Source organism: Prunus persica, chromosome G5 (assembly GCF_000346465.2).
Source record: "Prunus persica cultivar Lovell chromosome G5, Prunus_persica_NCBIv2, whole genome shotgun sequence".
Lineage (NCBI taxonomy): Eukaryota > Viridiplantae > Streptophyta > Magnoliopsida > Rosales > Rosaceae > Prunus > Prunus persica.
In genome coordinates, this window is record NC_034013.1 from 15,345,106 (window position 1) to 15,372,953 (window position 27,848).

General features: G+C 36.6%; 3 protein-coding genes across 3 annotated transcripts; all 3 read left to right on the forward strand.

Annotated features, from left to right (window-relative positions):
* On the forward strand, positions 3,223 to 7,732 carry LOC18777194 (calcium-dependent protein kinase 10). The gene is made up of 8 exons (XM_007209802.2): positions 3,223 to 4,056; positions 4,132 to 4,477; positions 4,619 to 4,762; positions 4,887 to 5,039; positions 6,051 to 6,166; positions 6,294 to 6,461; positions 6,776 to 7,006; positions 7,111 to 7,732. The coding sequence occupies exons 1-8, from the start codon at positions 3,742 to 3,744 to the stop codon at positions 7,282 to 7,284; spliced, it is 1,647 nt and encodes a 548-aa protein (XP_007209864.1). The 5' UTR covers positions 3,223 to 3,741; the 3' UTR covers positions 7,285 to 7,732.
* On the forward strand, positions 8,635 to 12,089 carry LOC18776691 (dnaJ homolog subfamily B member 1). Its single transcript, XM_007210457.2, has 2 exons — positions 8,635 to 9,460; positions 11,213 to 12,089. Exons 1-2 carry the CDS (start codon positions 8,832 to 8,834, stop codon positions 11,658 to 11,660), a joined length of 1,077 nt encoding a protein of 358 aa, XP_007210519.1. The 5' UTR covers positions 8,635 to 8,831; the 3' UTR covers positions 11,661 to 12,089.
* LOC18777334 (ATPase 11, plasma membrane-type) lies at positions 21,122 to 27,525 on the forward strand. Its single transcript, XM_007210333.2, has 22 exons — positions 21,122 to 21,396; positions 21,570 to 21,668; positions 21,762 to 21,881; positions 21,981 to 22,079; positions 22,183 to 22,320; positions 22,553 to 22,687; positions 22,804 to 22,983; positions 23,071 to 23,277; positions 23,362 to 23,481; positions 23,578 to 23,697; positions 23,866 to 23,988; positions 24,079 to 24,183; positions 24,276 to 24,420; positions 24,942 to 25,106; positions 25,257 to 25,495; positions 25,591 to 25,623; positions 25,739 to 25,820; positions 25,997 to 26,157; positions 26,242 to 26,427; positions 26,516 to 26,698; positions 26,792 to 26,970; positions 27,088 to 27,525. Exons 2-22 carry the CDS (start codon positions 21,615 to 21,617, stop codon positions 27,182 to 27,184), a joined length of 2,871 nt encoding a protein of 956 aa, XP_007210395.1. The 5' UTR covers positions 21,122 to 21,396; positions 21,570 to 21,614; the 3' UTR covers positions 27,185 to 27,525.

Genomic DNA, 27,848 nt, shown 5'->3' on the forward strand with positions numbered 1-27,848 from the left:
TTACGTTACTTTCCCTATTTTAACTGCTGTAATTACTCCGGTAATTACAAACGGATATGGGTCCCTCATCTATTTTCCGTTACTGATCTGATTTTATGACCTGCCTTGGGCCTTAGCTTCAGCCTTGACAGCGGCGTGGGCCTCCCTGCAAATCATATAGTAGGCCTATATTAAAATTTTGAGACAAGACCCATAATAGTTTACTACACTCATTTTTTTATTTTTGTTGTTGATGGGTTGGATTATATGACTCAAGAGGATAAAACTAGTCTCGTCTCGATGCAAACATGAGTTAGGCCGATTAATCAGTGAGTTGACCTCTTTGCATTCAAGTTTCGAGTCTCAATTTCATTCATACTCTCACCCATCCAGCAAACCAGGTCGGGGTTGTATGTCGTCGACATAACAAACCCGTGATTGGCATTAGGTTAGGCTTTATCATCACCATATGTGAAAGATTATAAGTTTGAAACGGAATCAACAGCTACATAATCCTCATGTGATGTGAGGGAGGAGAGGGAAAAAGGAAAGGGCTTGCTAGAAGGCCAGAGCTTATAGGTAATGAGTAAAGATGGAAAGGCTTTCTTCCCCTCATGCACGTAGACAACTTTATTGAATTGAATAGTATTTGCGAGTGAAAAAAGAGAATGAAAGGCTCTGTTTGATTGTTGATGGTATGATTATGTTTGGTGATGGGTTCAAGAAAAGCATGTTTTCCTATTCCCAGCTCACCCCCCACGCCTTCTGCATAAAGTATAAGATTATAAACTTTTTCAGCCCTCTTTTGTATTTTTATTTCAAAAAGTGTTGCCCTAGGTAGCCCTTTTGTTAGCTGCCTATAGCTGGAGGAGGAGGGTGCAAAAAAGCAAAAAAAAATATTCTTGTAACGAGAATAACATTGTTTTGTTATATCCAGTTAATAACATCAATGACGGAGATAGAGTTTGATGTTTGAGGGGGGGCACAAGCTTAAAATTATGAGATTTTTTGTGCAATCTATGCCTATACTCTTTATATAGGCAAGGAGGTGAGAAGATGGTAGAGGGGGCTAGGCCATCGCAGGCTTGTGAATAGCTCCGCTCCTAAATAACACAATGACACGTGAAAAACTTAGCTCACATATTGTTGTGTTATTGATTAGAAATAGCAAAAAGTGTTATTCCCGCATGAGAATTTTTTCCACAAAAAAGCCCCTTCATGGGGGTCCTATTAGTAGGGTTTAAGTAAAGATATTAATCAATGATAATTATGAGATAGCGAACATATTATATAATGTGTTTAACTTTTGCGTGTAGCAAAAGAGAAAAGACTTTTTGTATGTAAATATATTTTCCACAATATTAGTACACATATTATGCATATTAACTAATGGTAATCGTTTCACACCAAAAAAACAAAACAAAAACTAATGGTAATCAAATATACCTGCAGTTATATGATAGATGCTTTTTGATTGTTGAACAAAAATGGCCCACAAAATGGGAAATAAGTCAAAAACCTTTTCCTTTTCTTCCCACACACGTATAATCTTGGAAACAATATAAAGCCACCTATGTTGGGTTATATGTTGGATCATCTAATCGAGTATGTTATGTAATTGAACACGATCATTACTTATTATGGACCATTGATCTTATGATGATTTGATCTAATCTAACTATATAATATGCTAAATATTAAACCCGAAGAAGACCCTTGCCGGAAAAACTCTTGGAGAGGCCGGAATCTACTCTTTGCTGGTGCCCATTATGTGTTCGACTAAATGCTTTTCTAAGAGTATTTAAAAAATAAAAATAAAAAACTTCTCAATATTGTCATTTTCCTGCGAAAGTCCCAGGGCACTCTATGTGGAAGTGGAACCCTCGACTATAATATGAAAGCACAAGTCAATTTCGACACAGTTTTGTCTTTGTAGCTGGAATTAATAGTAGTGATGATAATGTTCATGGATCAACATCAATGAAACTTGGGGTCTGGGGAGCCATGCATATAATTCAAGTCTTACATTACATTTCCACCCAACAATCCCCTTCCCAACTAATTAAGTGGTACTGCATTCAAAACGATTAGTACAAGTAAAAGTTAAAAGCACTTTTTATTTAATCACTTAATTTTGTTTTTTACTTGGAAAAAAAGTGATTTAATTGGGTTTCACCTGAAGTGCTTTTCCCCTGTTAATTTTCTTTCAGGTAAAAGAAAGGACTTGTTTGGAAAGAAGGACAAACCAACAATCACAGCCAGCAGTAGCTTTTTGTAAAGAAATGTGTAAGCCATCATTTTGTTGACTTTCATCCTCGAATCTTATATTTTCCACATCTGTGGGCTTTCATGGACTTCTCTTGTGTTGACCAAGTCACCCACCACCACCTTGTTATTTCCACCTCTTCCCCCCTTTTGCCATTTCCGGCCATGCATATCCCTCTCCTATTTATTTATTTATTTTAAATTTCTCCTCTAAATACATTTTTGTTTTGTATTTAACCAAATTTATGTTTAGTTGCAAAAGCAAACCCACTCTTAGACTAAGTAAACATTTCAACCTAATAGAGAAACATTTCAACCTAATTTAAGATACCAAAATGAATTTGTTACATACGGACCGAGGAGGGCCTGCATCGTTTTATAAACCATAACAATAATTTAATCGACTACATGGCAGTCATAGAGCTTCAAACGATGGAGTAAGTTTTTTTTTGTCCTTATCATGAACATGAAAATTAGTGAAGCAAGCACATGAAATTCTTTATTAAATTTAAATATTAATTTAGAAGACCGTAATATGTATATGTGGCGCTATCTAAGTGCGCCAATTGTAACGAAGAGAAGGGCTAATCGTATTTAATTAGGCTAATACCAATTTTAATTTGTGTTTAAATACAGACAATTACAATGGATCGCTGACCAAGTCAAACGCTCGTAGTCATGCAAAGACTGTAACTTGTCCACCGGTGAACCTACTACAACAACTAATGTCCATCGGATTCGAGCGCTCCACATGATACACCAATCCAAAAGCCTCACATCAACGGCTGAGATTGTTTGGTGCCTTTAAGCCATTTTTTATTTCTTGAAATATTATAATTCAAGAGCCAATCATGCAAAGTGGTTGGTAAGCTAAAAGAGCCAAGCTTAAAGCTGACCTTTTTATCCTAAATCCCAATCAAAACCAAAATTAAAACTTTGTTGCCATTAAAAATTGTTCACAAACATAGGTGGGATTGGCGAGTTGGTCAAAGCAGTGAGTCGATTGTCCGAAATTTTTTGGCGCACCACCACAATCTAGTATGTTCCCTGCAACACTAGATCCCCATCCAACTGCTCTCACGATCGTATACTAGACTAAAAATGACAAAAATTTGACTGACCGATTCTCACCCCGAACTCTCTAATTTCCACACAGAGGATTAATTGATTAAATCCAAATAAAAAGGTTGTTAATTTATGTTTTTCCTTTTTCAAAAAGTTTCATTTTTCAGTTTTTTGGGGGTGTCTCTCAGCTGATCAGCGCGCGTTCTCTCTCCTTCTTTCACATCTGTCACGCACAACCGGCGGCACCACCACGACCACCAGCAGTCCAAAACGGCCCGTTTTGGTATAAAGCCAGAAGGAGCAACCTCATAGAGGTTGTTCTTTGTTCTTTTCTGCTCTGTGAAACTGGTCTCTGTGTGTGCTTTTGAAGCTGAAGAAGAAGGAGGAGGAGGAGGAAGAAGAAGAAGTTAGCAAGCTGAGGCTTTTACAGCCATGGGGAACTGCAACGTTTGCGTGAGAGCGGACGTCGTCGACGACAAAAGTTCCAACAACCGCAACAAAAACAAGAAGAAGACCGGAGAGCGACGGCCCAACCCGTTCTCCGAGGACCCGATCCGGTCCCCGGCTCCGATCCGAGTTCTAAAGGATGTGATCCCACTCGGTCACCGGACCCGGATCGGCGACAAGTACATACTGGGTCGCGAGCTGGGTCGGGGCGAGTTCGGCATCACTTATCTGTGTACGGACCGCGAGACGAAGCAGGCCCTGGCTTGCAAGTCCATATCCAAACGCAAGCTCAGAACCGCGGTACAGAAGCTGAAATGAGAAAACGACGTGTCGTTTCTTTTGCTTGTTTTGTAATTTTGGGTTTGTTTTGTTCAGGTGGATATAGAGGATGTGAGGCGGGAGGTGGCGATAATGTCGACGTTGCCGGAGCACCCGAACATAGTGAAGCTGAAGGCGACTTACGAGGACAACGAGAACGTCCACCTGGTTATGGAGCTCTGCGAAGGCGGCGAGCTGTTTGATAGGATTGTGGCCAGAGGACATTACAGTGAGCGAGCTGCGGCCAACGTGGCCAGGACTGTAGCGGAGGTGGTGAGGATGTGCCATGCCAATGGAGTTATGCACAGAGACTTGAAGCCTGAGAACTTTTTGTTTTCTAACAAGAAAGAGCACTCGCCCCTTAAGGCCATCGATTTTGGACTCTCTGTGTTTTTCAAGCCTGGTACGTTTCTGGGTTTTTGTTGAATTTGGTGATTTCTATCTGGGTTTTTGGGTTTTCTGGTTTTCTTTTTGTCCTTGAGCTTGTATTTTGTTTTTGAAATTGTTGTTTAGATGGATTTTAATTTTGGGTGTGTGGGTTTAGGGGAGAGGTTTATGGAGATTGTGGGGAGTCCGTACTACATGGCCCCAGAGGTTTTGAAGAGGAATTATGGACCAGAGGTTGATATATGGAGCGCCGGTGTAATTCTTTACATTTTGTTGTGTGGGGTTCCTCCATTCTGGGCAGGTATTGTTGTAAAACTAGCTCTCCAATCTTTTTGAAACCCTGTTCATTTTCCATTAACTGGGTGGGTTTGATTTTAGTTTGGGATGGTAACATTGGTTTTCTTTGTGTGAAATTTTTGCAACAGAATCTGAACAGGGTGTGGCTCTTGCAATCTTGAGGGGGGTGATTGATTTCAAGAGGGAACCCTGGCCTCAGATTTCGGAGAGTGCTAAAAGCCTTGTTCGGCAGATGCTGGAGCCAGATCCTAGAAAACGCTTGACTGCTCAACAGGTGCTTGGTAAGCCTTCAGCAGTGTTTCTCACTGAATCTTAACTTGATGCCATTTGAAGTGAGTTGCGTAATAGTTAGTAGCATTTTGATAGCAATAGCACAGCGTTGATTGGTGATGGATTATGCACTCATCTCCTTTGTTTTAGAAACCTGGAAACTCTGGAGTCTATATTCCATGGCATTATTTGAATCTGAGTGAAGTATTTTGATGTTACATGAACATTGCATTACATTCGTTTTCACAATTCCTTAGTAAACATCAAACAACTCAGACCTACCATGCAATACATGAAGTCAAGTAAAACAAGTGAAATCATTGATGAAAACAATGTAGCAACATAGTAACCATACATGGAGGGTCCAGATATCATAATGGGGAGCACTCTTTTTTGCATTATATATAACCGTGAATAAGGGTGAAACTCGGGATAAGACAGAGGACCAGATTTTTTTATAGTCTAGTTTCAGTTGAGTTTTACTGTTTTGTATGATATTTTGATCGAAAAAATTCTTATTCATAAAACAAAAAAAACAAAAAAGAGAAGAAATGCTAAATACTGTAAGTTTGCTGGATAATGAAAACCTGTACTTATAGGTTCTTATGGGCTTAGCATTACTAAGGATATGAAAACTAGTTGGATTTAGATAGGCAAATTGGCTGGACTGGGGGTGAATTTTAAACGCCTCTTTGATCTCCTTATGAAAAAAACTTATTTGTAGTCTGATGCGTCCAATAGTAGAAATTCAAGTAAGCAGCACACCTAAAGTATGTCCTTTGAAGCAAAATCAATTTAACCTGATTTACTATTGCTCCTTTGCCATTGTAGTTTCTATTTGATTTAAAGTTCTAGCCAAGGTTTGAGAATGTTTTCAGTCCTTGACCAAACTAGAGGAACCTAATTTTTAAAGTTACCAGTGTGTCATGTCTATGCTGCCACAAGATTGAATAACTCTGCAACATAACTTGTATTCTGTGAAATAGGCTAACTAAATTTTGTTTTGCCTTTTGTGATCACAGAACATCCATGGTTACACAATGCAAAGAAAGCTCCAAACGTTCCATTAGGAGATATAGTGAGGCCAAGGCTCAAGCAGTTCTCAGTAATGAATAGATTCAAAAAGAAGGCTCTAAGGGTGAGCATTTATAATTGGTACTTTATGAGTGCAGCTGAAGTATTGGCTACTATTGCAATGATCTGTGATTCACAAACTATATGTAACATTTGGGATTTTTTTTTTTTCTTCCAATCAAATGCTGTAGGTAATTGCAGAACACTTATCTGTTAAAGAAGTGGAAGTAATCAGAGACATGTTTACATTGATGGACACTGACAAAGATGGCAAAGTAACATATGAGGAATTGAAGGCTGGGCTTCAGAAAGTTGGTTCACAATTGGCCGAACCAGAGGTTAAGATGCTGATGGAAGTGGTAAGTTGTGTGGTTTTAAATTCATTTGGGAAGAGTCTCATTTATTTTAATTTCATTCGTATGCTATAACTTTTGCATGGATGTGGCTTCATTATGGTTCCCATTATGGTTTTGAGAAAAGTTATTCATCTTCATGCTCCAAATGTCTTGCAAATTAGCTCCTTGAACTAAAACCGCAATTACTTTACAGCCAATTGATGTTAATATATTAAGAATCTATAATAGTCACTTAGAATTTGGAAGGTATTGTTGTATATCTTATGTATAGGATCCATTTAACAATAGACTGATGCCTTCTGCTTTATTTTGTGTAGGCTGATGTTGATGGAAATGGAGTCTTGGACTATGGAGAGTTTGCAGCAGTGACAATTCACTTGCAGAGAATGGAGAATGATGAGCACCTCCGCAGAGCATTTGTGTTCTTTGACAAAGATGGAAGTGGATATATTGAGTTAGGTGAGCTAAGGGAAGGTTTACTAGATGAATCAGGTGAAATTGATAATGAAGTGCTGAATGACATCATGCGTGAGGTCGACACTGATAAGGTTTGACTTTCAACCCTTTTAATCTCTTTTATTTGGTAATACTGGAGTTGCTTGCTCCATTTGTTATTAATTCTTATTTATTGTTATTCTTTGCAAAACAATAGGATGGACGTATCAGTTATGAGGAGTTTGTTGCGATGATGAAAACTGGAACGGATTGGAGAAAGGCGTCTCGGCAGTATTCGAGGGAGAGATTCAAGAGTTTGAGCCTCAACCTGATGAAAGACGGTTCATTGCAGCTTCACGACGGGCTAACTGGTCAAGCAATTGCTGTATAACTTGTATTCTTGTTTAGATTGTGCATGCTGGGGGTTTTCCTCCTCTTTTATTGTCCATACACCCGAAAATCACGGCAGATGAGGTTTTTGTAAACCGAGGTTTGAGGGCAGATATTGAATCAACCTTCCTGGACACCATTGGCTTGGCTTAGTAGGTTGTTAGATTGTGGCTGAATGAAGCTTTGCATCCAAGAAAGGCATGTTAGGTTGCAAGGGGGGCTGTTTGTGGGGATCGACTCTCGGTGTATACATAGTATGTAGATTTTTTCGATCATGTTGTACGTGTCGCATACACTTGTATATTTGTCATCTCTACATCATTTTGTGTTTAATGGTTTTTGGCTTACTAAATGGATGACAAGCGATTTGTTTCATTGGCCTTGTAAACTTTGAGCTGAGATGTTCTCAGTCTGTATTTATTAAAAAGTGATCCTGATTTCTTGTGTCATTGTATGGATATTTTTCCAACACCATCTTTTGCTTCCTAAATAGCTGCCACACAAATTAGAGAAGGCGATGGCAGGGAAAGAGACTAATTTGGAATGTAATGCAACTCTCTCTCTCTCTCTCTCTCTCTCTCTCTCTCTCTCTCTCTCTCTCTCTCGGCTTCCTCTCTGACAAATCACGAAGATCTTCATAGCCGATCACCGTAACCTTAATGGCTCTACCGCCAATTGATCATCCTCGCTGCAGCAAAAGTCAACGATATTCAGGCCAATGGATCGAATAGGAGAGATAGATGAAGGGTAGAGTATGAGAAAATCTTAAACATAAGAGAGAAGAAAAATTGCAACAAGAAAAGAGTAAAATTGCAGCAAGAAAAGAGTAAAATTGCATCAAGAAAAGAGTAGGCATCAATTCAACTAAGAACCCTTTTTTTTCCTACAGGAATCGAGACCATTTGAGGTTGAGGTTGTGTGGCTTTTAATCATTTTAGCATTATTATTATTTGAGTTTAAATCTTTATAATTAATTATAGATTTTAAAATTAATTTGAAATATTTTTATTTATTTATAGGTTTTAACATAATTTTGACAGAAAGGATCAAATTTGTTAACATATACAAACACAGGGACTAAATTGGCCAAATTAATAACACAGGTACTAAATTGGCTGATAAGGTAGAACACAGGGACCATTTCGACATTTAAGCCTATTATCAAATCAAAATCAACCACATTTACATGATTTCAAATATTTAAAATAACAAGGATATATATAATGAAGCACAAATAAAGGCACATATGGTTACAAATGGCAACACTAAATTATCTTTAATATTCAAATTTATGTTCAAAATTGTTCAAATCAAAATATCATTAAGCTTAATACTATTAATTCCTATTATTACTAGGAATTGTCATTAAAGATAAATATCATTATTAATGGACGCGGGACCCACGTGATTACATGAATCATGATATCGCCCCCGACCGGTCTGGGCTCTCCCAATTCATAACCGAAACCCCCAGCGAAAACGAAAAACGAAAAACGAAAAACGAAAAAGCGCAGAACAATCTCGAGGAAGAAGAAGGAGGAGGCGATAATGGGGGTGGACTATTACAACATACTGAAAGTGAATCGGAATGCGACGGACGATGACCTGAAGAAGGCGTACAAGCGGCTGGCGATGATTTGGCACCCGGACAAGAACCCGGCCGGGAAGCGACCTGAGGCCGAGGCCAAGTTCAAGCAAATCTCCGAGGCCTACGACGTCCTCAGCGACCCGGCCAAGCGCCAGATCTACGACCTCTACGGTGAGGAGGCTTTGAAATCGGGCCAATTCCCCCCGCCCTCTTCTTCCTCCTCGTCTCGCTCCGGCGCTGGGCCCCACTACTACACCAGCCACGTGCACCACCACCAGCGCCACCCAAACGCCTCCACCTTCAGGTTCAATCCCAGGGACGCTGAGGATATTTATGCCGAGATTTTTGGATCGGACGGCGGCGGCGGCGGTGTTGGTAGCGGTGGCGGGAGGGGGTATAGGGATGGATTCTTTAGGACGTCCAATGGTGGTGGGCCAGAGTTTGCGGGACCCAGTGGTAGTGGGCCTGGGCCTGGGAGGAAGGCCAATGCGGTTGAGAATTTGTTGCCTTGCAGCTTGGAGGAGCTCTATAAGGGGGTCAAGAAGAAGATGAAGATTTCCAGAAACATCTACGATGCTGTTGGTGCTGGGTAATTCACTTATCTTCAATTTCCAATTTTTATGTTCTGTTTTTTGTTTTCACCTGACACCAAATTTTTTTTTTTTTTGTTAACTTGTTTGTTATGATGCCTATGATGCCGATATATGGTTGGTGAATCTTTCTTTCTTTTGAGTTGATTTTGGTGAAGCTAAAGTTGGTGACTTTTTAAAACTAATCTACAGTTTAACCAAAATAGTGTTGTGCTTTGCCCCCCAGTTTATAAAAAAAAAAAATTGTGTTGTGCCCATCAAGCTCAGCTAAATGTCTATGTATATGATGAAAAATGCTTGTGTTAGCAAAAGAGGAAACAAGTATGTAATGTGCTTGCTTATTTATTTGGATTTAGACGCTGTAGATAATTGTCACATAAAGCACCCAATTAAATCAAATAAAGCATGAAGAAGTTTGTGACTTGTTGCTCAAGTATATAGAGTTGGTCTTGTTGAGAGTGAAGGTCAGCTGGTCTATGCTTATGTGTATGAGATTAGTACAGCAAGCACCTTCCAGATATGGTTGTGTTTGGGAGAAAAGTATACACGCTCACTTAGCTCATGCCTAGTGGCAGCACTAAGATAAGCTCAAGTCTTCGGTGTTTGTTGTTAGGGCTGGCTCTGTCAACATTGTAGGTTTCTCATCTTTCTTGGGTTTAAGGGGCAGGTTCGTGATGGGATTACAAAGTTTGTGTGTCATTTCTTAGTATAGTTGGTCCTGCTGTTCTAGATTTGAGTTGGGTCTGCTTGATTGTACAAGAGCTAGAAATGTTTGTTACACTTGGTAACAGAAAAATTAGATAATAATAATTAGAGGCCAAGTTAAAGTTGTTATCCCAATCTTGCAGAACATGGTCTATGCTCTGTGGTAGGCTAATAACCATGGGTAGCCTCTCTCCTCCTTGATCTCTGACTTCCCATGAGTTGAACCTCAGACTTTCCGAAGGGGAGAGAGTTATAGTTAACAACTACCAAGGCCAGTGTATTTCCATTCTATATTGCCTAGTTTGTGGGTTGTGGTATGAATTGAGCCTTGCGTTTGAATGTTTACATCTATTGCCACATTCTTGATTCAATCTTATTTTTCCTACCTTTTTTTGTTATTATTATTTGATATGCAAGATCAGGAACTACCTGGGTTTCCTCATCTAATTAGATGCTTGAAGCATGGTTTTGGTGTTTATACTTTCTTTGGCCTTAAGGCCAAAAAGACAGGATCCAACCTGAAGATGTTGCCCTTTCCAGTTGGTTGGATGCTGCCCTTTGGGGCAAGATTAAGTGTTATTCATGTTTTTGTAAGAATCATCTTGCACTAAATAGAGTTGAGACTATTTGGCGTCTGTAATGTGATAAGAGAAGTAAAGTTTGTAATGCCGAACCTTTTTGTTTCAAAGTTTCTAGGTGTTGGTCATTAGTTGTTGCCTTTGCGGCAAGAAGCATGTCTGATAATGATTAAGCAGCATACATGCCACTTTTTGCTTAGGGATCCCACTTTCCACATTTAAAAGAAGAATCAACTCATTTCATTTTGTGTTTCCTGGTTTCTTGGATTTTCATTCACCCCTTTGAGCCAATACATGTTAAAGCAGATAAATTTAATACCTACTACTTGTTAGAAAATGGATGAATCTACTCGAGGTGTTTGTCTGTATGTGTTTTCTTTTCCCTGTTAAAGGTCTGAAAGGAGTAGTTCTCAGTAAGTATTTGGCTTTTGTTAACTTTGACCTGATACATGAGTAATTCTCTTGCAGTAAGGTTCGGACTGTTGAAGAGATATTGACCATCGAGATCAGACCTGGTTGGAAGAAGGGCACAAAGATCACCTTCCCGGAGAAGGGTAACCAGGAGCCTAATGTCATTCCGGCAGATCTCATTTTTGTGGTAGACGAGAAACCACATGCACTTTATAAGAGGGATGGTAATGATCTGGTGGTCAATCAGGAGATAACACTGTTGGAGGCACTTACTGGCAAGACTCTTGACCTAACCACCCTAGACGGAAGGAATCTCATGATCCCGTTAACTGATATCATCAAACCTGGAGGCGAGATGGTTGTACCAAATGAGGGGATGCCAATCTCAAAAGAACCTGGGAAAAAGGGAAACTTGAGAATCAAGTTTGATGTCAAGTATCCTTCACGACTCACCACAGAACAAAAGTCTGATCTGAAAAGAGTTCTGGGAGGAGTTTCATTATGACTGCTAACTATGGATCTCAGGGTTGACCGTAATGTAAATACAATACGTGTATGCTATTATTTGGAGAATGTGAATACTAGAAGCTTTCTGGGGTGAAAGGAAGAGTTTTGGGTGCGGTTTTAGCAGGCTCCTGCAATCTGCTTCTTGTGGCACGATGGAATTAATTAAGTCATTTTTTGGGTCAGTTCATTTTTTTAATTTATTATTTTAATTTGCATTCTATATACGTAGAAATTGCCCTTTGGATTTTGATTAGATAGTAAAGTGAGTTGCTCACTTCTAGAAATTGAATTATTGAATTTGATTGTGTTTGGTGATTAGAGACTCAACTTACTGGTCCTTTTCTTCCTTTTTAAACATTTTCGGCCATTAATTTGAGTTGTACTCGATTTTGTTGCTTAAGAATTAAATATGTATTTCATGACAAAATAAATTTTTTGTTTTTTTGTTTTTTTTTTCTTTGCTGGTTTTAGAAGAGCAAGCATTATGCACGACTTATTATTCTAATATAATGATGAGTAGTCGCAGGATCATTTTTCCTTGGCTCGCACTCTAGGAAGTCATGATTCTCCATAGTCCCTTGCCTGTGGTGTGTTTAGCATTCCTACTTCAACAAAGAGTGCACTCTTCTCAATCACGGTAGAGTGCCAAGGGGAAGGCACAGGCCCAAAATGATAGAGTAACAGCAAAAAGCATTTATATTAATGCCTATTAAGCATAACAGGCCATTACCCAAACAAAAATAATTAAATAAAAAGTGTATCGGGCTTAATATTTCCTTCTCACTTCCACGTATTTTCCAATTCTCTAAATGGGTAAATAATGTTATTGGAGCGTTAGCGTTAGAACAAGATGCAGAGCTCGTTTGGAATTGCTTCTCTAGAAAGTACTATGCTCATTACCGCTTCTAGCAAAAGTACTTTTATTATAAAGATGTTGACATCTTCATAAGAAATCAAAGTGCTTCCTAAAGAAGCACATCCAGAAAGCGCTTTTAGAGCCAGAAGTGCTTCTAAACTTTTCTGTCAAATACTGTCAGAAGCACTATTGATTGTTAGAAAGCATTTTCAATTGTCAGGAAGCACTTTTAACCCTTCCAAAAGAGACAGGATAAATGAACTCTCCCCTTTACACCCAAATTCGAGTCCTCCTCTTGAACAATGGACGGGCTAAACATTAACAAACCTGGGCTTATACACCAACCACACGAAGGCTTTTCAAACCTATTCCAACCAAACTCTGGGCTTGGCCCAACTAAAAAGAAAAATAACTTACAATCTTTTTACAAATTGATGTGATTGTGAAGCATTGTATTCGCTTCCGAAACACGATGATTTATTCAACATTAGATTGAAAAATAACATTATTCAACAAGAAGCAGAACAAAGGCCACAGACATGATATTTAAGAATAAAAAATATATGTAACCTCTGTACTAAATTACCATAAAAGATATCAATTTCAAAAGAGAAAAAAAAAACATTTATTTATACAGAATCGTGCGAGTTTAAAAGAAGCAAAAGAAATCGTGCAAGTTTAGAACCACCAAAAGAAAGTGGAGAAAGATGAGGAGGGAGTCTTTGGCCAACAAAAAAAAAAAAGAGTGTTTGTGTGTGCGTGAAGGAGAGGAAAATAAAAGAAATATATGCGTCCCATTCCATTTCCTGAATTTAAGAAAAGAAGAAGATTAAAGAAAGAAGGTGTCCAACTTTCGAATATTATAATAAAGAAAAGTGAAAGAGAAAGATAATTATATAAAATCTATGTTTCTTTTCTTAAATTAATTCTTTTCCCACAAGAAAATATATATTTTTATATGGGACATCTGGCAACACTCTCAAGACTCATATCTCCATTTTTGTTTCTTCAAGGCTGCTTGCAAGCTCGCGTCCCTCTCTACTTTATATATTTTAAGCTCCCGACAGAACCCTCTATTATTTTTCTTATACTTTGACACCCTTGCACAGATGTGCGGGAATAAACTATTGACGCGCCTAGTGATTCGGAGTAGATTGGATTATGAGGTAGAATTATATCGTATTGGTTTGTATTTGATTTGAGAAAATAACACTAATTTAATGATGCGTTTTGTGTGGTAACATAATTAAGGGATCTCATCCAACTTAATCCCAATCTTTTAGTGGGATTCAACCCAAGTTTAGTTTTTAGGCCACCTTTATTTATACCAAAGAAAATATTTGAATAAATGCTTCTCAAACCACCGAATTCTCTTTAAGATCTCTCTTCTTATTCAATTTACAACATGTGCGCTCTACCCTGTTTGGTGAACATGATTATTTAGTTAGATAGGATTCATAATTGTAATAAAATGTTTGAATTGATGATTGTTTCTGTTTTTGTTTTCACCCAAGGACATGTGCAATCTCAATTGTGACCTTTTAACCTCAAACATGTGTAAAGAGTTTAGTGTAATGTGTATTTAAGTTGAGAGTTTGCATGTCAAATACTCTTAGTCACTCAACATGAAGTAAACAGTGAAACAGACAACCAGTCCCTCCTTGGAATTAATAGGGACGTAACAATCCCCCCTCCCACTTTTTCCTTTTGTTAGTTTCTGCATGTTGGCTTCTTTTGGCATGGGATATACGACCCCATGACAAAACAAACAATCAGTAGGTTTCTGGGATCCAGTAAAGTCCTATTAAGTACATTAAACAAAAGATTAATGTTTAGCCTGAAACGTTGAAAGTCAATTGGACAAGGACAAGCACAAGCCCTGGAGGCTAGGTCACCTCATCAGCTTGCATATATAAAATAATACTGGTTCAATTATATGCATGGAAATATATATATATAGGATAGTGGGCATGGTGGGATGCCCTAAGCTTTAGGGTACTTTGTGATTTGTAGTGTAGCATGAGGTTAATTAAGTTAATGTAGTGGGAGGACACCTATGCTAAACCCTAATTAGGTTAAGCCATGAATGTGATGATGCACATGCCTTCATCCACTGTTTGCCACTTGAACACTTATTATTCCTGATATCTAAAAAAGCAGCTTTTCCTTTGTCTTTGAGCTAGCTTTCACTTCTTTATCTCTATCTGTAGCTGTTGAATAATATTCCTCACCAAAGAACGTAGTTACAAATAGTGCAAATAACAAATAAAACAAAACCACTTTTACAAAAAGCGATTCCATGTTATAGCTGTTGATTTTAACATCCAAAAACAAGGGAGGGGTTAAACGACGGAAACAACCCAAAAAAGAAATCAAGATGGAACAGAATTTAACTATGCAAGTTTCATGCCGACTTCAAAAGAGTTTCAGAGCTTGAGAGACCACAACCACTTCAGACCTATACATGGCGGAGCCATGTATACATGCATAAGAGTTGAAAATGAAAAATGTAATAAATTGAAGACAATTTAAAGGGCGTGGGAAGCACAACATGAACACGTGTTCGTGCCAGCAAGAATTAACTTTAGGTGCTGAAAGAGTCCTATTATAATTAGGGGGACCATCCTGTCTTCTTCTTCTTCTTCTTTCTTTTTTGGTGGCCTGGAAATGTAAAAACAACAATCGTCAACAACAGCACCACATTTTTTACTATATATATTTTAATTCAATTCAAGAACGGTCCAAGTCTTTTAGACACTTAGACTAGTCCAACGCAAAATAATATATGATAATAATTCAATGCAAAAAAAATTTAAAAAAATTGGTGAGTTTTGGAGGTGTCTTATATCTCACGGGTGTTGGATTGGATTAGAAAGGATTTCTCATCCACACATCAAGATCAAATATCTAGATTGTCTACACAAACTGGCTGTTGCTGGAGGATATAATGATTGCAATATCCTAGATTGAAGTCGTAGTTTTTTTTTTTTTTTTTTTTTTTTTTTTTTCTATGTGGATTTTTTTTTTTCATTTTCTTCTCGGAAAATTACATGGTCGATTTGATTATATAAGATTTCAATTGGAAATTTTATATTGACACGAAAAGTGTGCCTCTGTTGGGTTATGACTCGACCACCACTAAACTCATTTTGCAATTTGTTTTAAATTATTGTGATAGGGTTTTAAAAAAATCTTTATTTGGACATGAAAATAATATCTGAGATACGGTGAATTTTAAAGTATTTGTATAGGGTGGTGATCTCTACAAACAAATAGAAAATATAATAAATAATATTAAAAAGAGGAGATTTAATATAACGTTTTCTTTTATGGCTTCAAAAGGTATTTAGTAAGCATTTGCAATTAGGGGTGGGCACTCAAACTGGCGAACCGGAAAGTCGAACCGTATCGAACCAAACCGAAAAAAATTGAGTTGATTAAAAAGTCAACAACCTGTCAAAAATCGAACCGGGCCGAACCGAACCGATCAAATTAAAAAAATATATAATTTCAATATATATTTATATATAATGCTATATTTTTAATTTCACAAAAAAAAAACCTAATATTTATCCAAGTTTAATGTCAAAATATCTCTCTTTTCTAATTTTAATATTTATTTTTATATGAAATTGAATAATTTGTTAATTTTCAAGTAAAAATAATAATATTTCAGTTGAGAATTGTATTAAAAAATAATTTAAATAATCCGGTTCAAAATCGAACCGGAATCGAAATCAGTTCAAACCGAACCAGATAGTTTTTGAATTTTTTTTTATTAAAACTGAACCAAACTAAACCGGATGAATAGTACCGGATCGATTCTAATTTGAGGCAAAAATCGGTCCAAACCAAACCGTGCCCACCCCTATTTGCAATTTACATAAAATAACATACAACACAAGTAATCATCCACTAGCCCATGCATGTGCGTGTGTCAATTAGTTTTTAAAATTTGAAAATTTTATTTTAGAATTAAAAAAGATAATAGGTGATTGTGTTTTATAAAAATAGGACTTATTACTTAATTTTAATTTTAATATAAAAAAGTGTGAAATTACCATATTATCTTCATTTAATTAAAAATTTTAATTCTTAATGTTTGCATTAACCAAGGGTATTTTCTGGTATTTTGAATATTTCACCATTCTCTGCCTTTTAATTTATATATACTAGCCTCTCCGCGTGCGCTTCCGCGTCTGCGAGAGGCTTTTTAAATTTTTTTTTAAATTTATTTTAGAATTAAAAAAGATAATGAGTAGTTGTGTTCCAAAAAAATAGGATTCATTATCTGCTTTTTCTTTTAATTTTAATTTTTTTAAATATGAAAAAGTGTAAAGTTACCATATTATCCTCATTTAATTAATAATTTAAATTCTTAATATTTGCATTAACCAATGGTATTTTCTGGTATTTTGAATGTTTCACCATTCTCTGCCTTTTGCTTTATATATACTAGCATCTTGGCACACGTTGGTTTTTTTTTATTTTTATATATTTTATTTTAGAATTAAGAAAAGATAATATGGGTGGGTAGTTATGTTCCATAAAAGTAGGATATATTATCTGAATTTGTTTTAAATTTTAATTATTTTTAATATAAAAAATGTGAATTTACCATATTATCCTTATTTAATTAATAATTTTAATTCTTAATGTTTAAATTAACCAATGACATTTTCTGGTATTTTGAATGTTTCATCATATCTAGTATATAGATAAATAGTTGAGTTTTTAGATTTATCTAAGAAAATTAAATAGAACAAGAAAAGAAAAAAAAACAAAAAAGGAAAATACATTCAGACTAAAATTGGATTGGCAAAGATAAAGGCTGCAGTCCCATCAGAAGCTGGTGCGGTGCATCACATCAGATCTTATGCTCTTTTTTCTCATAATAGAAATGTAATGGTAGGATGACGTGGTACGGCATAGTACGGACCGTACCTCCCTTTGAGAAGGAGACAATTGTCATGTGGGGCCATTTATCGTGCCGTGCTGTTTAGATTTTAGGCTTTTTAGCCAAACGGCCACGTGCCACGTTGTCATCGGCCCCATCTGTGTCAGCTACCCATTAGAACCATCCGGGCCCATTGCTTCACATGCATGTGTGGTCCCAAAGGCCCCACTAACTCCATCAATAATTGTTTAAATTTTTGTTTTGTTTTATTTGAAAACTAACCTCTCCGCACTCGCTTCCGCTCATGCAAAAGTTTTTTTTTTTAATTTTAAATTATTTTAGAATTTAAAAAAATAATGGGTAGTTGTGTTCCATAAAAATACGATTCTTTATCTAATTTTTCTTTTAATTTTAATTTTTTAAAATATAAAAAAGTGTGAATTTACCATATTATCATCATTTAATTAATATTTTTAATTTTTAATGTTTGCATTAACCAAGAGTATTTCTGGCATTTTGAATGCTTCACCATTCTCTGCCTTTTGCTTTATATATATAGATGAACAAAGAAATTATTTTCCATTAGTGCTTCACATGCATGTAAATTTCCTTATTTTCGGTGATATAAAAAATTAAATATATAATTCATAATTATTTAATAAGTACATTAAAGAAAAAGAGAGTATTATTTGGGATGATTAGGCACTCACTACTTCTACTTGGATTCCAAAAAGCATGAGTTCATCATAATTTTTTTTCTTTCTCAAATTTCAATATATAATTTATAATCCAACTTGAATATTTTGTTTTGATATTTGTAGCATTACAATGTCGTTTTGGATCCGAAGTCTTTGTTAGAGGAATCATTTAACTAAAAGAAGAAAAAAAAAACATTAGACGAGAATAATCCTAGACTTTAATCTATCTTTAATTTTTCTTTTGACTTGTCCAAATGCAAATGGAATCGTACATAAAGATGACAAAAAATTCAAAACATAATTAATTAATGTTAATAATCATAAGCTTTTTAAAACTTTTGTTTCACTATTGTGTCACGTCTATTATCACTGTAATGGGTCAACAAAGTATATCCAATCACGTGGACATGCATGATTTTCATGCACATCAAATACAATTAACAATTGGTGGAAATCCTCTTAAAATTATATTTAAATAGGTGACAAAAATGCCAATTTGGGCAATCAATTGTGTTTAATTAATTAATTAATTATCCTAATCTTGAAGTAAATATTGAGATCTTCCTTTTTCTTCCAAGGATGCTTGCGACTTACCCCTTCTTCTCCTTCTTCCTCGTATTAATCATGTGCGAAAGTGAAAACAAAAGGTATATATAAATTAATACAGTACCAATAATTTAACTGCTTTTCTTGGTTGGCGACAAAAGCAGAGCAAATATCATACTCGATCTCCATTCATACTCCCTGTCACTAACCTACCACTCTCTACAGAAAAAAGTTGTGAGAAAAACAATGGGAAAAAGAAAGAAAGTAGTGAGCAAAATAGTATGAAAAAGGGAAAAAGAAGAATGCAAAATAGTATGAAAAAGGGAAAAAGAAGAATGTTATGCACACGACACTCTCGTGCAAGGGTAAATGTTTATTACTAGCTAAACCTCGTGCATGCACAGGTTGTAAATAATTAAATACACTTAAATTATGTTGCTTTCTATTGATCATTCTAGTCGCGATGCAAACGAACGCATTATGAGGGTCATTGTTACTCATCGCCAGCAAACTTCATGTTTATAAATTATTAGTATCCATATAGATATAAATAGTGTATATTGAATGTATTACGTAATGATTTTGTAGATAATTGTTGTTGAGAGTTATTTTATATTGAAAATGGAAATAATATTGCATGAGTATTTAAAAGATCCCGAACCTTTCTACTCTTTTTAAATATTTTTGAGTTTGATGCTTCTATTCTGATATGATATCATAGTAAACTATTCATATGTTGAGTCAAACAACCATGCATGCTCTCGCGTCGCTAAATATGACTGGCAAACCCAATTCTAACATAAGCTAGCCACCTAACTCTGGTTTGGTGTATGCAGATGAGGCCGCTAATTCCTACCTAAAATGAATGACATATTTAATTCTAAAATAAAAAAAGAATATCAATTGATGAGCGTGTGCCAAAGGCTAATAAAAAAAATGCACAAAATAAAATATATAGAAATTAATTAAATATATATATAAAAATATTGAATAATTAAGTGTTTGGTTACCCGAAATTTCATTCAACTTTGGACATCCAAAAAGCCATGAGAGTCAGTGATGACTTTGCTTTCCATCTTCTCACCTCCTTTTGCGTCACCTTTCCGTCTTCTTCTCCATCGACTTCCCTTTATTCATTTATTTGTGTTTCCCATTTCCCTTTTTTTCTCCCTTTTTTTTTTCCTCCATTATCTCCACCACTCGGGGAGTTAATTTTTGAGATGCGAGATCGAGAATTCTATTATTTATTAAAATATACAAAATATCCAATATATATCACCATCATTTGAAACAAGTTTATTATTATCATAAAAATAGAATGATAATGATATCTCACTTTTAATTGGTTAATTTTTGCATGCGTATCATAAAAATATACGCTTCACATTTCTTGTCTTAATAGTCTCTCGACTCGCGCTTACGTTTTAATAGAATGTAGTGTTGTTTTATGCATTTGTCTTTCTAAAACGAAGTAGTTGTGTTTCGAAATTCTTTCTTAAACGAGAGTAATTCTGTATTATTGAAATTATAATGCACCACTTGTCATGACGACTATGATTAAACCGAACAAGAGATGATGAGTTTTAATGATCATGAATTTACAGGAATACCAATATGGTACTTACTTGTGATAATAGCAAACAGTTGGATGACGTATATTTTAGGGAAACAATAAAAACTCCTACAATCCATTTTATGAAATGTTGGGTAAGTTTTTCTTTCTTCTAAATAGTTGGCAATGGATTAAACCAAAAGAAGTTTCTTTGCTTCTCACCAATCAGTCAGTGAGTGAGAGATGAGGTCAAAGTTGCTGCAGCTGAAGGTAGAGAGTCATTTTCAACAATTTCACCAACAAAATTTTGACTGCATTCATGCGACCCTTTCTCAGCTCTAAAGCGCACACAGCCTTTTCCACTGCTTGAACAAACGTTTTGATAAATTATACATATATATATATATATATTGGGAAACATTCAAAATATTAGAAAATATTATTGATTAATGCAAACATTAAGAATTAAAATTATTAATTAAATGAGAATAATATGATAAATTCACACATTTTCATATTTTAAAAAATAAAAGTAAAAAAAAAAATCATATAATGAATCCTATTTTTATAGAACACAGCTACTCATTATTTTTTTAAATTTAATTTATAATTAAAAAAACGTCTCGCAAACACTGAAGTGCGTGCGAAGAGGATAATTTATAGATAAATAATCATTTTCAGATAGAAATTATAAAAGAAAAGAAAAAGAAAATGGTAGGCCAATAACCTAAGTGCACCAGAGCATGTGCAATTCATGATTCAAGGGCTTTGGTTGGTTTGGTAACCTCATCTATAAAAATATTATTTATTATAAAAGATAGAGATAAGTTTTTTTTTCTTTTTGTTGTTCTTTCAATTTATATGTACCATTATTTAAAAAGTTACAATGTCTTTTCTGATAGAATAAAGTTACAAACTTTTTAGTATTTAAAGTTGCCAAGTTACAAGTGGTTCATGAGTTTGAGGTTTTTAGGTAAAGAAAAATAATTTTCAGGGCTCTTTAAGAATTTGACATTAAAAAAGAGAGAGTAGAAAAGGTTGTGACTGTTACTGACTGCCACTCCTATACTCTCTTTAGCGGTTCATCTTCTTGGTTCCTGCTTGCGTGTTTGGTGGCCGACGAGGGTCCTTCTCATTTGGGTTTCCCTACCATAATTGCTATCAAAGTCGAGTTTTTGCAACTGGGTATTGCTTATTTTCTCTGAAAATACCACTTGTTTTTAGCTTTCAAGGTTCATTTTTTGTTATTTCAGGCCAGAAAAAGTTGGTTTTTTCTTTCAGCAAAAGAGCAAAAGAGAAAAAGGTTCATGTTTTCTGGTTTGTTTTAAATGGGGCCTGATCTCTGAATGGTTTTGTAGAGATATAGCGAAAAAAGTGAGGCCGTATTAGAGAGGAAGAGAGATATGGCGGAGAAGCCTGAAGTATTGGACGCTGTGTTGAAGGAAACTGTGGATTTGGTAATTAGATCTGAGAAATTTGAAGCCTTTTTTGGTTGGTTCATCTGTTTTTTGGTTTTGTTTACAGGCTCTTTGTGAACTCTGTGAGTGCAGGAAAATATACCCATTGAAGAGGTCTTTGAGAATCTGAGATGTAGCAAAGAGGGCCTCAGCAGTGAGGCTGCTGAGGAAAGACTGACCATTTTTGGGCACAACAAGCTTGAAGAAAAGCAGGTTACTTTTCATGTTCACAGCCTCTTTTTCTAGTTATTTTGTAATTTACAAGCTGACCCTTTTACGCTCACACAATTCCATGTTCTGGGTGTGTTTCAGGAGAGCAAATTTTTGAAGTTTTTGGGTTTTATGTGGAACCCTCTCTCGTGGGTTATGGAAGCTGCTGCTATAATGGCCATTGCTCTTGCAAATGGAGGAGTAAGCGCTCAGCTCTCTGGGTCACTGTTGCTAATTATCTGATTCTGCTTTTGTGCTTTTATTTATATTTTCATTGGTTTGTACCATGATTATCTTTGTGCAGGGTAAGCCTCCCGACTGGCAAGATTTTGTGGGTATTATTACTCTCCTTGTCATCAATTCCACTATTAGTTTCATCGAGGAAAACAATGCCGGTAATGCAGCAGCAGCACTCATGGCTCGTCTTGCTCCAAAAGCCAAGGTATTAGATTGGCAACTTGTTATATTTTGATTTCTTAGGGTGGTAGGAATGCTTGTTCTGTTATGGAAACTGAGTGATCCATGAGTTTCACATTAGTGTAGTTATCAGTTGTGGATTCAGTGGAATCTTAAGTGATTGTGTGCGTACTAGTACAAGTAGTCGTTTTCTTTGGTAATATAATGTTTGAATTTCTTTGTTGGTTTCATTTCTGACGAAAAGAAATATTTGAAAGGTCCTTCGAGATGGAAGGTGGAATGAGCAAGAGGCTGGGGTTCTAGTACCTGGTGACATAATCAGTATTAAGCTTGGTGATATTGTTCCAGCTGATGCTCGTCTACTTGAAGGGGATCCTCTGAAAATTGACCAGGTCGATCTGCGATTAGACTATATTGTTCATTATTATATTAAGTTTAGACGCATATGCATGGTGAGTCGTGGAAAATCTTGGCTGTTTTTCTTAAGTTTCTTTTTTGGGCTTTGCAGTCTGCACTTACAGGCGAGTCTCTTCCGGTGACAAAAAGCCCAGGGGATGGTGTGTACTCCGGTTCGACTTGCAAACAAGGAGAGATTGAAGCAGTGGTCATTGCCACTGGTGTTCATACCTTTTTCGGGAAAGCTGCTCACCTTGTTGATAGCACTAATCAAGTGGGCCACTTCCAAAAGGCAGGGGAGCAATAGTTTTATATATTTCTTTTATTTAGGACTTTGTATGATGTGGCTTTATTGATTCTGAATTCATTTCATTCTTAGGTCTTGACTGCAATTGGGAATTTCTGCATATGTTCCATTGCTGTGGGGATGGTAATAGAGATTATTGTCATGTACCCGATACAAGACCGAGACTATCGTCCTGGAATTGACAACTTGCTCGTGCTTCTCATTGGTGGAATTCCAATTGCAATGCCCACAGTTCTGTCAGTGACAATGGCTATTGGGTCTCATAGATTATCACAGCAGGTTGGTCTGATTCCTTGTAATGCTACGATTCTGTGTGGTATACGGTTTTTGGTTGTACATGATTAAGTCTGTTAATGACTGCAGGGAGCTATTACAAAGAGAATGACAGCAATTGAAGAGATGGCAGGAATGGATGTCCTTTGCAGTGACAAGACTGGAACTCTAACATTAAATAAGCTTACTGTTGACAAAAATCTTATTGAGGTTGTTTAGGAGATATGCTGCATACTGGCTACTGGAAATTCTTTTTCCTCAATGAATGTCCTTGTTTGAATGCCCCCCTGACTTTTAAATTTGTAGGTCTTTGCAAAGGGAATGGATCCAGATACTGTTGTGCTGATGGCAGCTCGAGCCTCCAGAGTGGAGAATCAAGATGCAATAGATACTGCTATAGTTGGGATGCTCGCTGATCCTAAGGAGGTGATTACATCTTTATATGGGATCGTGCTGCTTTCATATAGCTGTGAAGTTCTTTAGGCGGATTTTACTACTTTTGGTTTTAAGTTTGAATAATTTCTGAAATACATTTGTTAAACATGTGCTACTATCTCTTTTAAATATTCCATTTCTTTTCATTTCTGTGAAAAGGCACGTGCTGGTGTTCAAGAATTACACTTCCTTCCTTTCAACCCTACTGATAAACGAACTGCATTAACGTATCTTGACCGTGATGGTAAAATGCATAGAGTAAGCAAAGGTGCACCAGAGCAGGTAAATTGTCCTCCACTTTATGTCCTTATCCCCTCCCCCTTTGTTTCCCCAAGATTATATGCTAATTCCTGTCTGCAATTTTCTTTTTAGATTCTAAACCTTGCCCACAATAAGTCAGACATTGAGCGTAGAGTTCATGCTGTTATTGATAAGTTTGCTGAGCGAGGTTTACGATCTCTTGCAGTAGCATACCAGGTTAGTGAATTTCTAATGTTTTATCTTTTGGTTGTTGTTCTAGTTTAAACTTAAAAAAAAAAAATTTAAGACATTTCCTTCATTTTATGCAGGAAGTTCCAGAAGGAAGGAAAGAGAGTGCTGGAGGCCCATGGCAGTTTGTTGGCCTAATGCCACTCTTTGACCCACCTAGGCACGACAGTGCAGAGACAATAAGGAGGGCTTTAGATCTTGGTGTAAATGTGAAGATGATTACAGGTGTGTTCTTTATTGTAGGTTAGATTAGTATTGTTTCTGCTTATGGGAAATCTAATGGAGTCTAAATAATGCTCTATTGAATCTAACAAATCATGAGCAATCCAAGTGGATATTTTCAATTAACAACCTCTTGTTCCTATTTAGTTAAGCCTTGATATTCTACATAATGTATCCTTGGAGTGATTTGTCATGGATGCTGCACCAAGTGCATGTTTTACTTGATGTTAACACTGGTGACATCGGTGTATTAATGTGTCAATGTTTTGAGTTGTTATTTTTGGAGACAGAAAGGAAAGTTTTGACCTTTAATAACATAGATGTCATATAACTTGACACTGAAGGAAATGGGTAGAAGTTGGCTTTTATTATTTTGCACAAATAATTTATTAATCAGTCTCCGATACTGCTAGTATGTAATCAGTTGTTTCCTTCCGCCCCACCTTTCAGCACAATAGAAAAATGATGATATTAAGTAGTACTTTGTTTATGTTGCCATCTTGCTCAACCTTGTATTTTCTCAGGGGATCAACTGGCCATAGGAAAGGAAACTGGACGTCGCTTGGGGATGGGAACCAACATGTATCCTTCATCTGCTTTGCTAGGACAGGACAAGGATGAGTCGATTGTTGCTTTACCGATTGACGAGCTGATAGAAAAAGCTGATGGCTTTGCTGGTGTTTTCCCAGGTATGCTTCTTCCCTTGCCATTGTTGGGAAAAGCTCAAGCATGTACCAAAATATCATACTTGAGAAAAGGTTTTAAGTTTCTCTTGGTTTCCAGAACATGGTTTCAGTTCTCTTGCCTATATTGACTGGATTAATATTGTATTGGTTCAGAGCACAAATACGAGATTGTGAAACGCTTGCAAGCTAGGAAACATATCTGCGGAATGACTGGTGATGGAGTTAATGATGCTCCTGCCCTAAAAAAAGCTGATATTGGTATAGCTGTTGCTGATGCAACAGATGCAGCTCGCAGTGCTTCTGATATTGTGCTAACTGAACCTGGCCTTAGTGTCATCATTAGTGCTGTTTTGACCAGTCGGGCAATCTTCCAGAGGATGAAAAATTACACAGTAAGCTTTAGCTTCTTAGCATATTATTCTTGTGATTAAGAGTTATTGTCCCCATTAGCAGTGAAATGACAAATTCTTCTTGTTTATGTTGGCAGATATATGCTGTTTCCATCACAATTCGTATTGTGGTAAGTTAATGGTTCTTTGGTTTGATTCATGTAGACAGCATCTTTGCATATTTATTCAATTAAATTTCTTGTATTATGCGGTATAGTATTTTCTCACTTTTCTGATTCTTGGCAGCTTGGTTTCATGTTGCTCGCCCTCATATGGAAGTTTGATTTTCCACCTTTCATGGTGCTTATTATTGCCATCCTCAATGATGGTTTGTTCATTCTTTCCTGTTCAAAATCTCTCTCTAGATCTATGTTTTATTGCTATTTGGTCAACGGTGTTGCTGAAACACATTGCACTCTTTTAGCGCTGTAAAGTGTATTTGCCCTTTATTGTCAATTCATGTGTCAGTACCTGCAGCAACTTATTAACGATATGACCTTTTAGGCACTATCATGACGATATCAAAGGATAGGGTTAAACCATCTCCTCTGCCAGATAGCTGGAAGCTGGCCGAGATTTTTACAACTGGAGTTGTGCTTGGTAGTTACTTGGCAATTATGACTGTGATATTCTTTTGGGCAGCATACAAAACAGACTTCTTCCCAGTAAGATGTTCTGCCTTGTCAGTTAGGGCTGCTTGGCATCTCTTGTTAATTGATTAATTAATTTCTGCCCCATTATTGTTTCAGAGAGTATTTGGGGTGTCAACCCTTGAGAAAACAGCTAATGATGACTTCCGGAAGCTTGCCTCTGCTATATATCTACAAGTGAGCATTATCAGTCAGGCTCTCATATTTGTTACTCGGTCTCGAAGTTGGTCGTTTGTTGAGCGTCCTGGATTGTTGCTTGTGGTGGCTTTTGTGATAGCTCAGCTGGTGAGTCAATTGTGCAATCATCTCATTTCATGTTCATTTCTATTGATTTAAATGGAATACTGAGCTTTTGATCTTCCATTTCGAGCAGATTGCCACCTTGATTGCAGTCTATGCAAATTGGAGTTTTGCTGCCATTGAAGGGATTGGATGGGGTTGGGCTGGGGTGATCTGGCTTTATAACCTCGTCTTCTATTTCCCTCTGGATATCATAAAATTCATGATACGCTATGCGCTGAGCGGGAAGGCTTGGGATCTTCTCATTGAGCAAAGGGTATGAATTGAATTTGGCTTGCTTACCTGGCTGGTTTACTTGATCAGGGAATTTCCCGTGAACTGTGTGTTGACGGATTCTTTTGTTTTCTAGATTGCTTTCACAAGGCAAAAGGATTTCGGAAAGGAACAGCGTGAGCTTCAATGGGCACATGCACAAAGAACATTGCATGGGCTGCAACCACCTGATACCAAGATGTTTACAGAACGCACACATTTCACAGAACTCAATCAGATGGCTGAAGAAGCCAAAAGAAGAGCTGAGATTGCAAGGTGAGCTGCAATAACCTTTCGTTTCATTGTGATCCAAGTTTCGGAGTATAAACTTTCTTGGAAATTTTGCTTTGATTTTCTTTGTGAATCTCTAACTACAAGTTCACCTTCTTGTAGGTTGAGGGAGCTCCACACACTGAAAGGTCACGTAGAATCGGTGGTGAGATTGAAGGGACTTGACATCGACACAATTCAGCAAGCATACACAGTTTAAGGGAGACATAATTTATTTACCTTGCTATACTGTATAAGATGATGATGATGATTCCCCCTAGTGTGCTGAGAGTAAAGACGTGTACTCAGCATGTTGTGAGTAACCTTCAGTAGACAGTCATTTTAAATTTGCTACTGGTGCTTTCAGTTTTTGGCATGTAAAATGAGTGCTGCAATCAGCTGTTTTCTACTTTTTCCTCCCCCGTCTGCCCCCTTCCCTCTTGTGTCAAGTCTCACATGACTAGGGGACACGTAAACGGAAATAAACTGCTCCTCAAGTGATCCAAACCATTCATGAAATGTTTTCACTTACATTAAATGGGTTTATAAAGAAGGCTAAAATGCATTTCTGGTCATTGTGGTTTGCCTCGATTTCAAATTTGGTCACTCTGATTAATGAATGGTGATAAGTTGGAAGAAAAGGGGCCGCAATAGAGTTAAGAATTCTGATGAAGTATAAAATTTGATTAAATTCATCCCAACCAAATGGTTTTACTGAAATTTGGTTTGGTTGCTAGCCCTTGTGGGCAAACAGCTTGTGGACTCTAAAATTGACAATGTCTAACGAAGAATGCGAAAAATTGAATGAGGAGCGTAACACATTGATATGTCATTTAATGGGTTTTTCATAATTAATATATTTTATAAATCTAGCATGTAAGCCT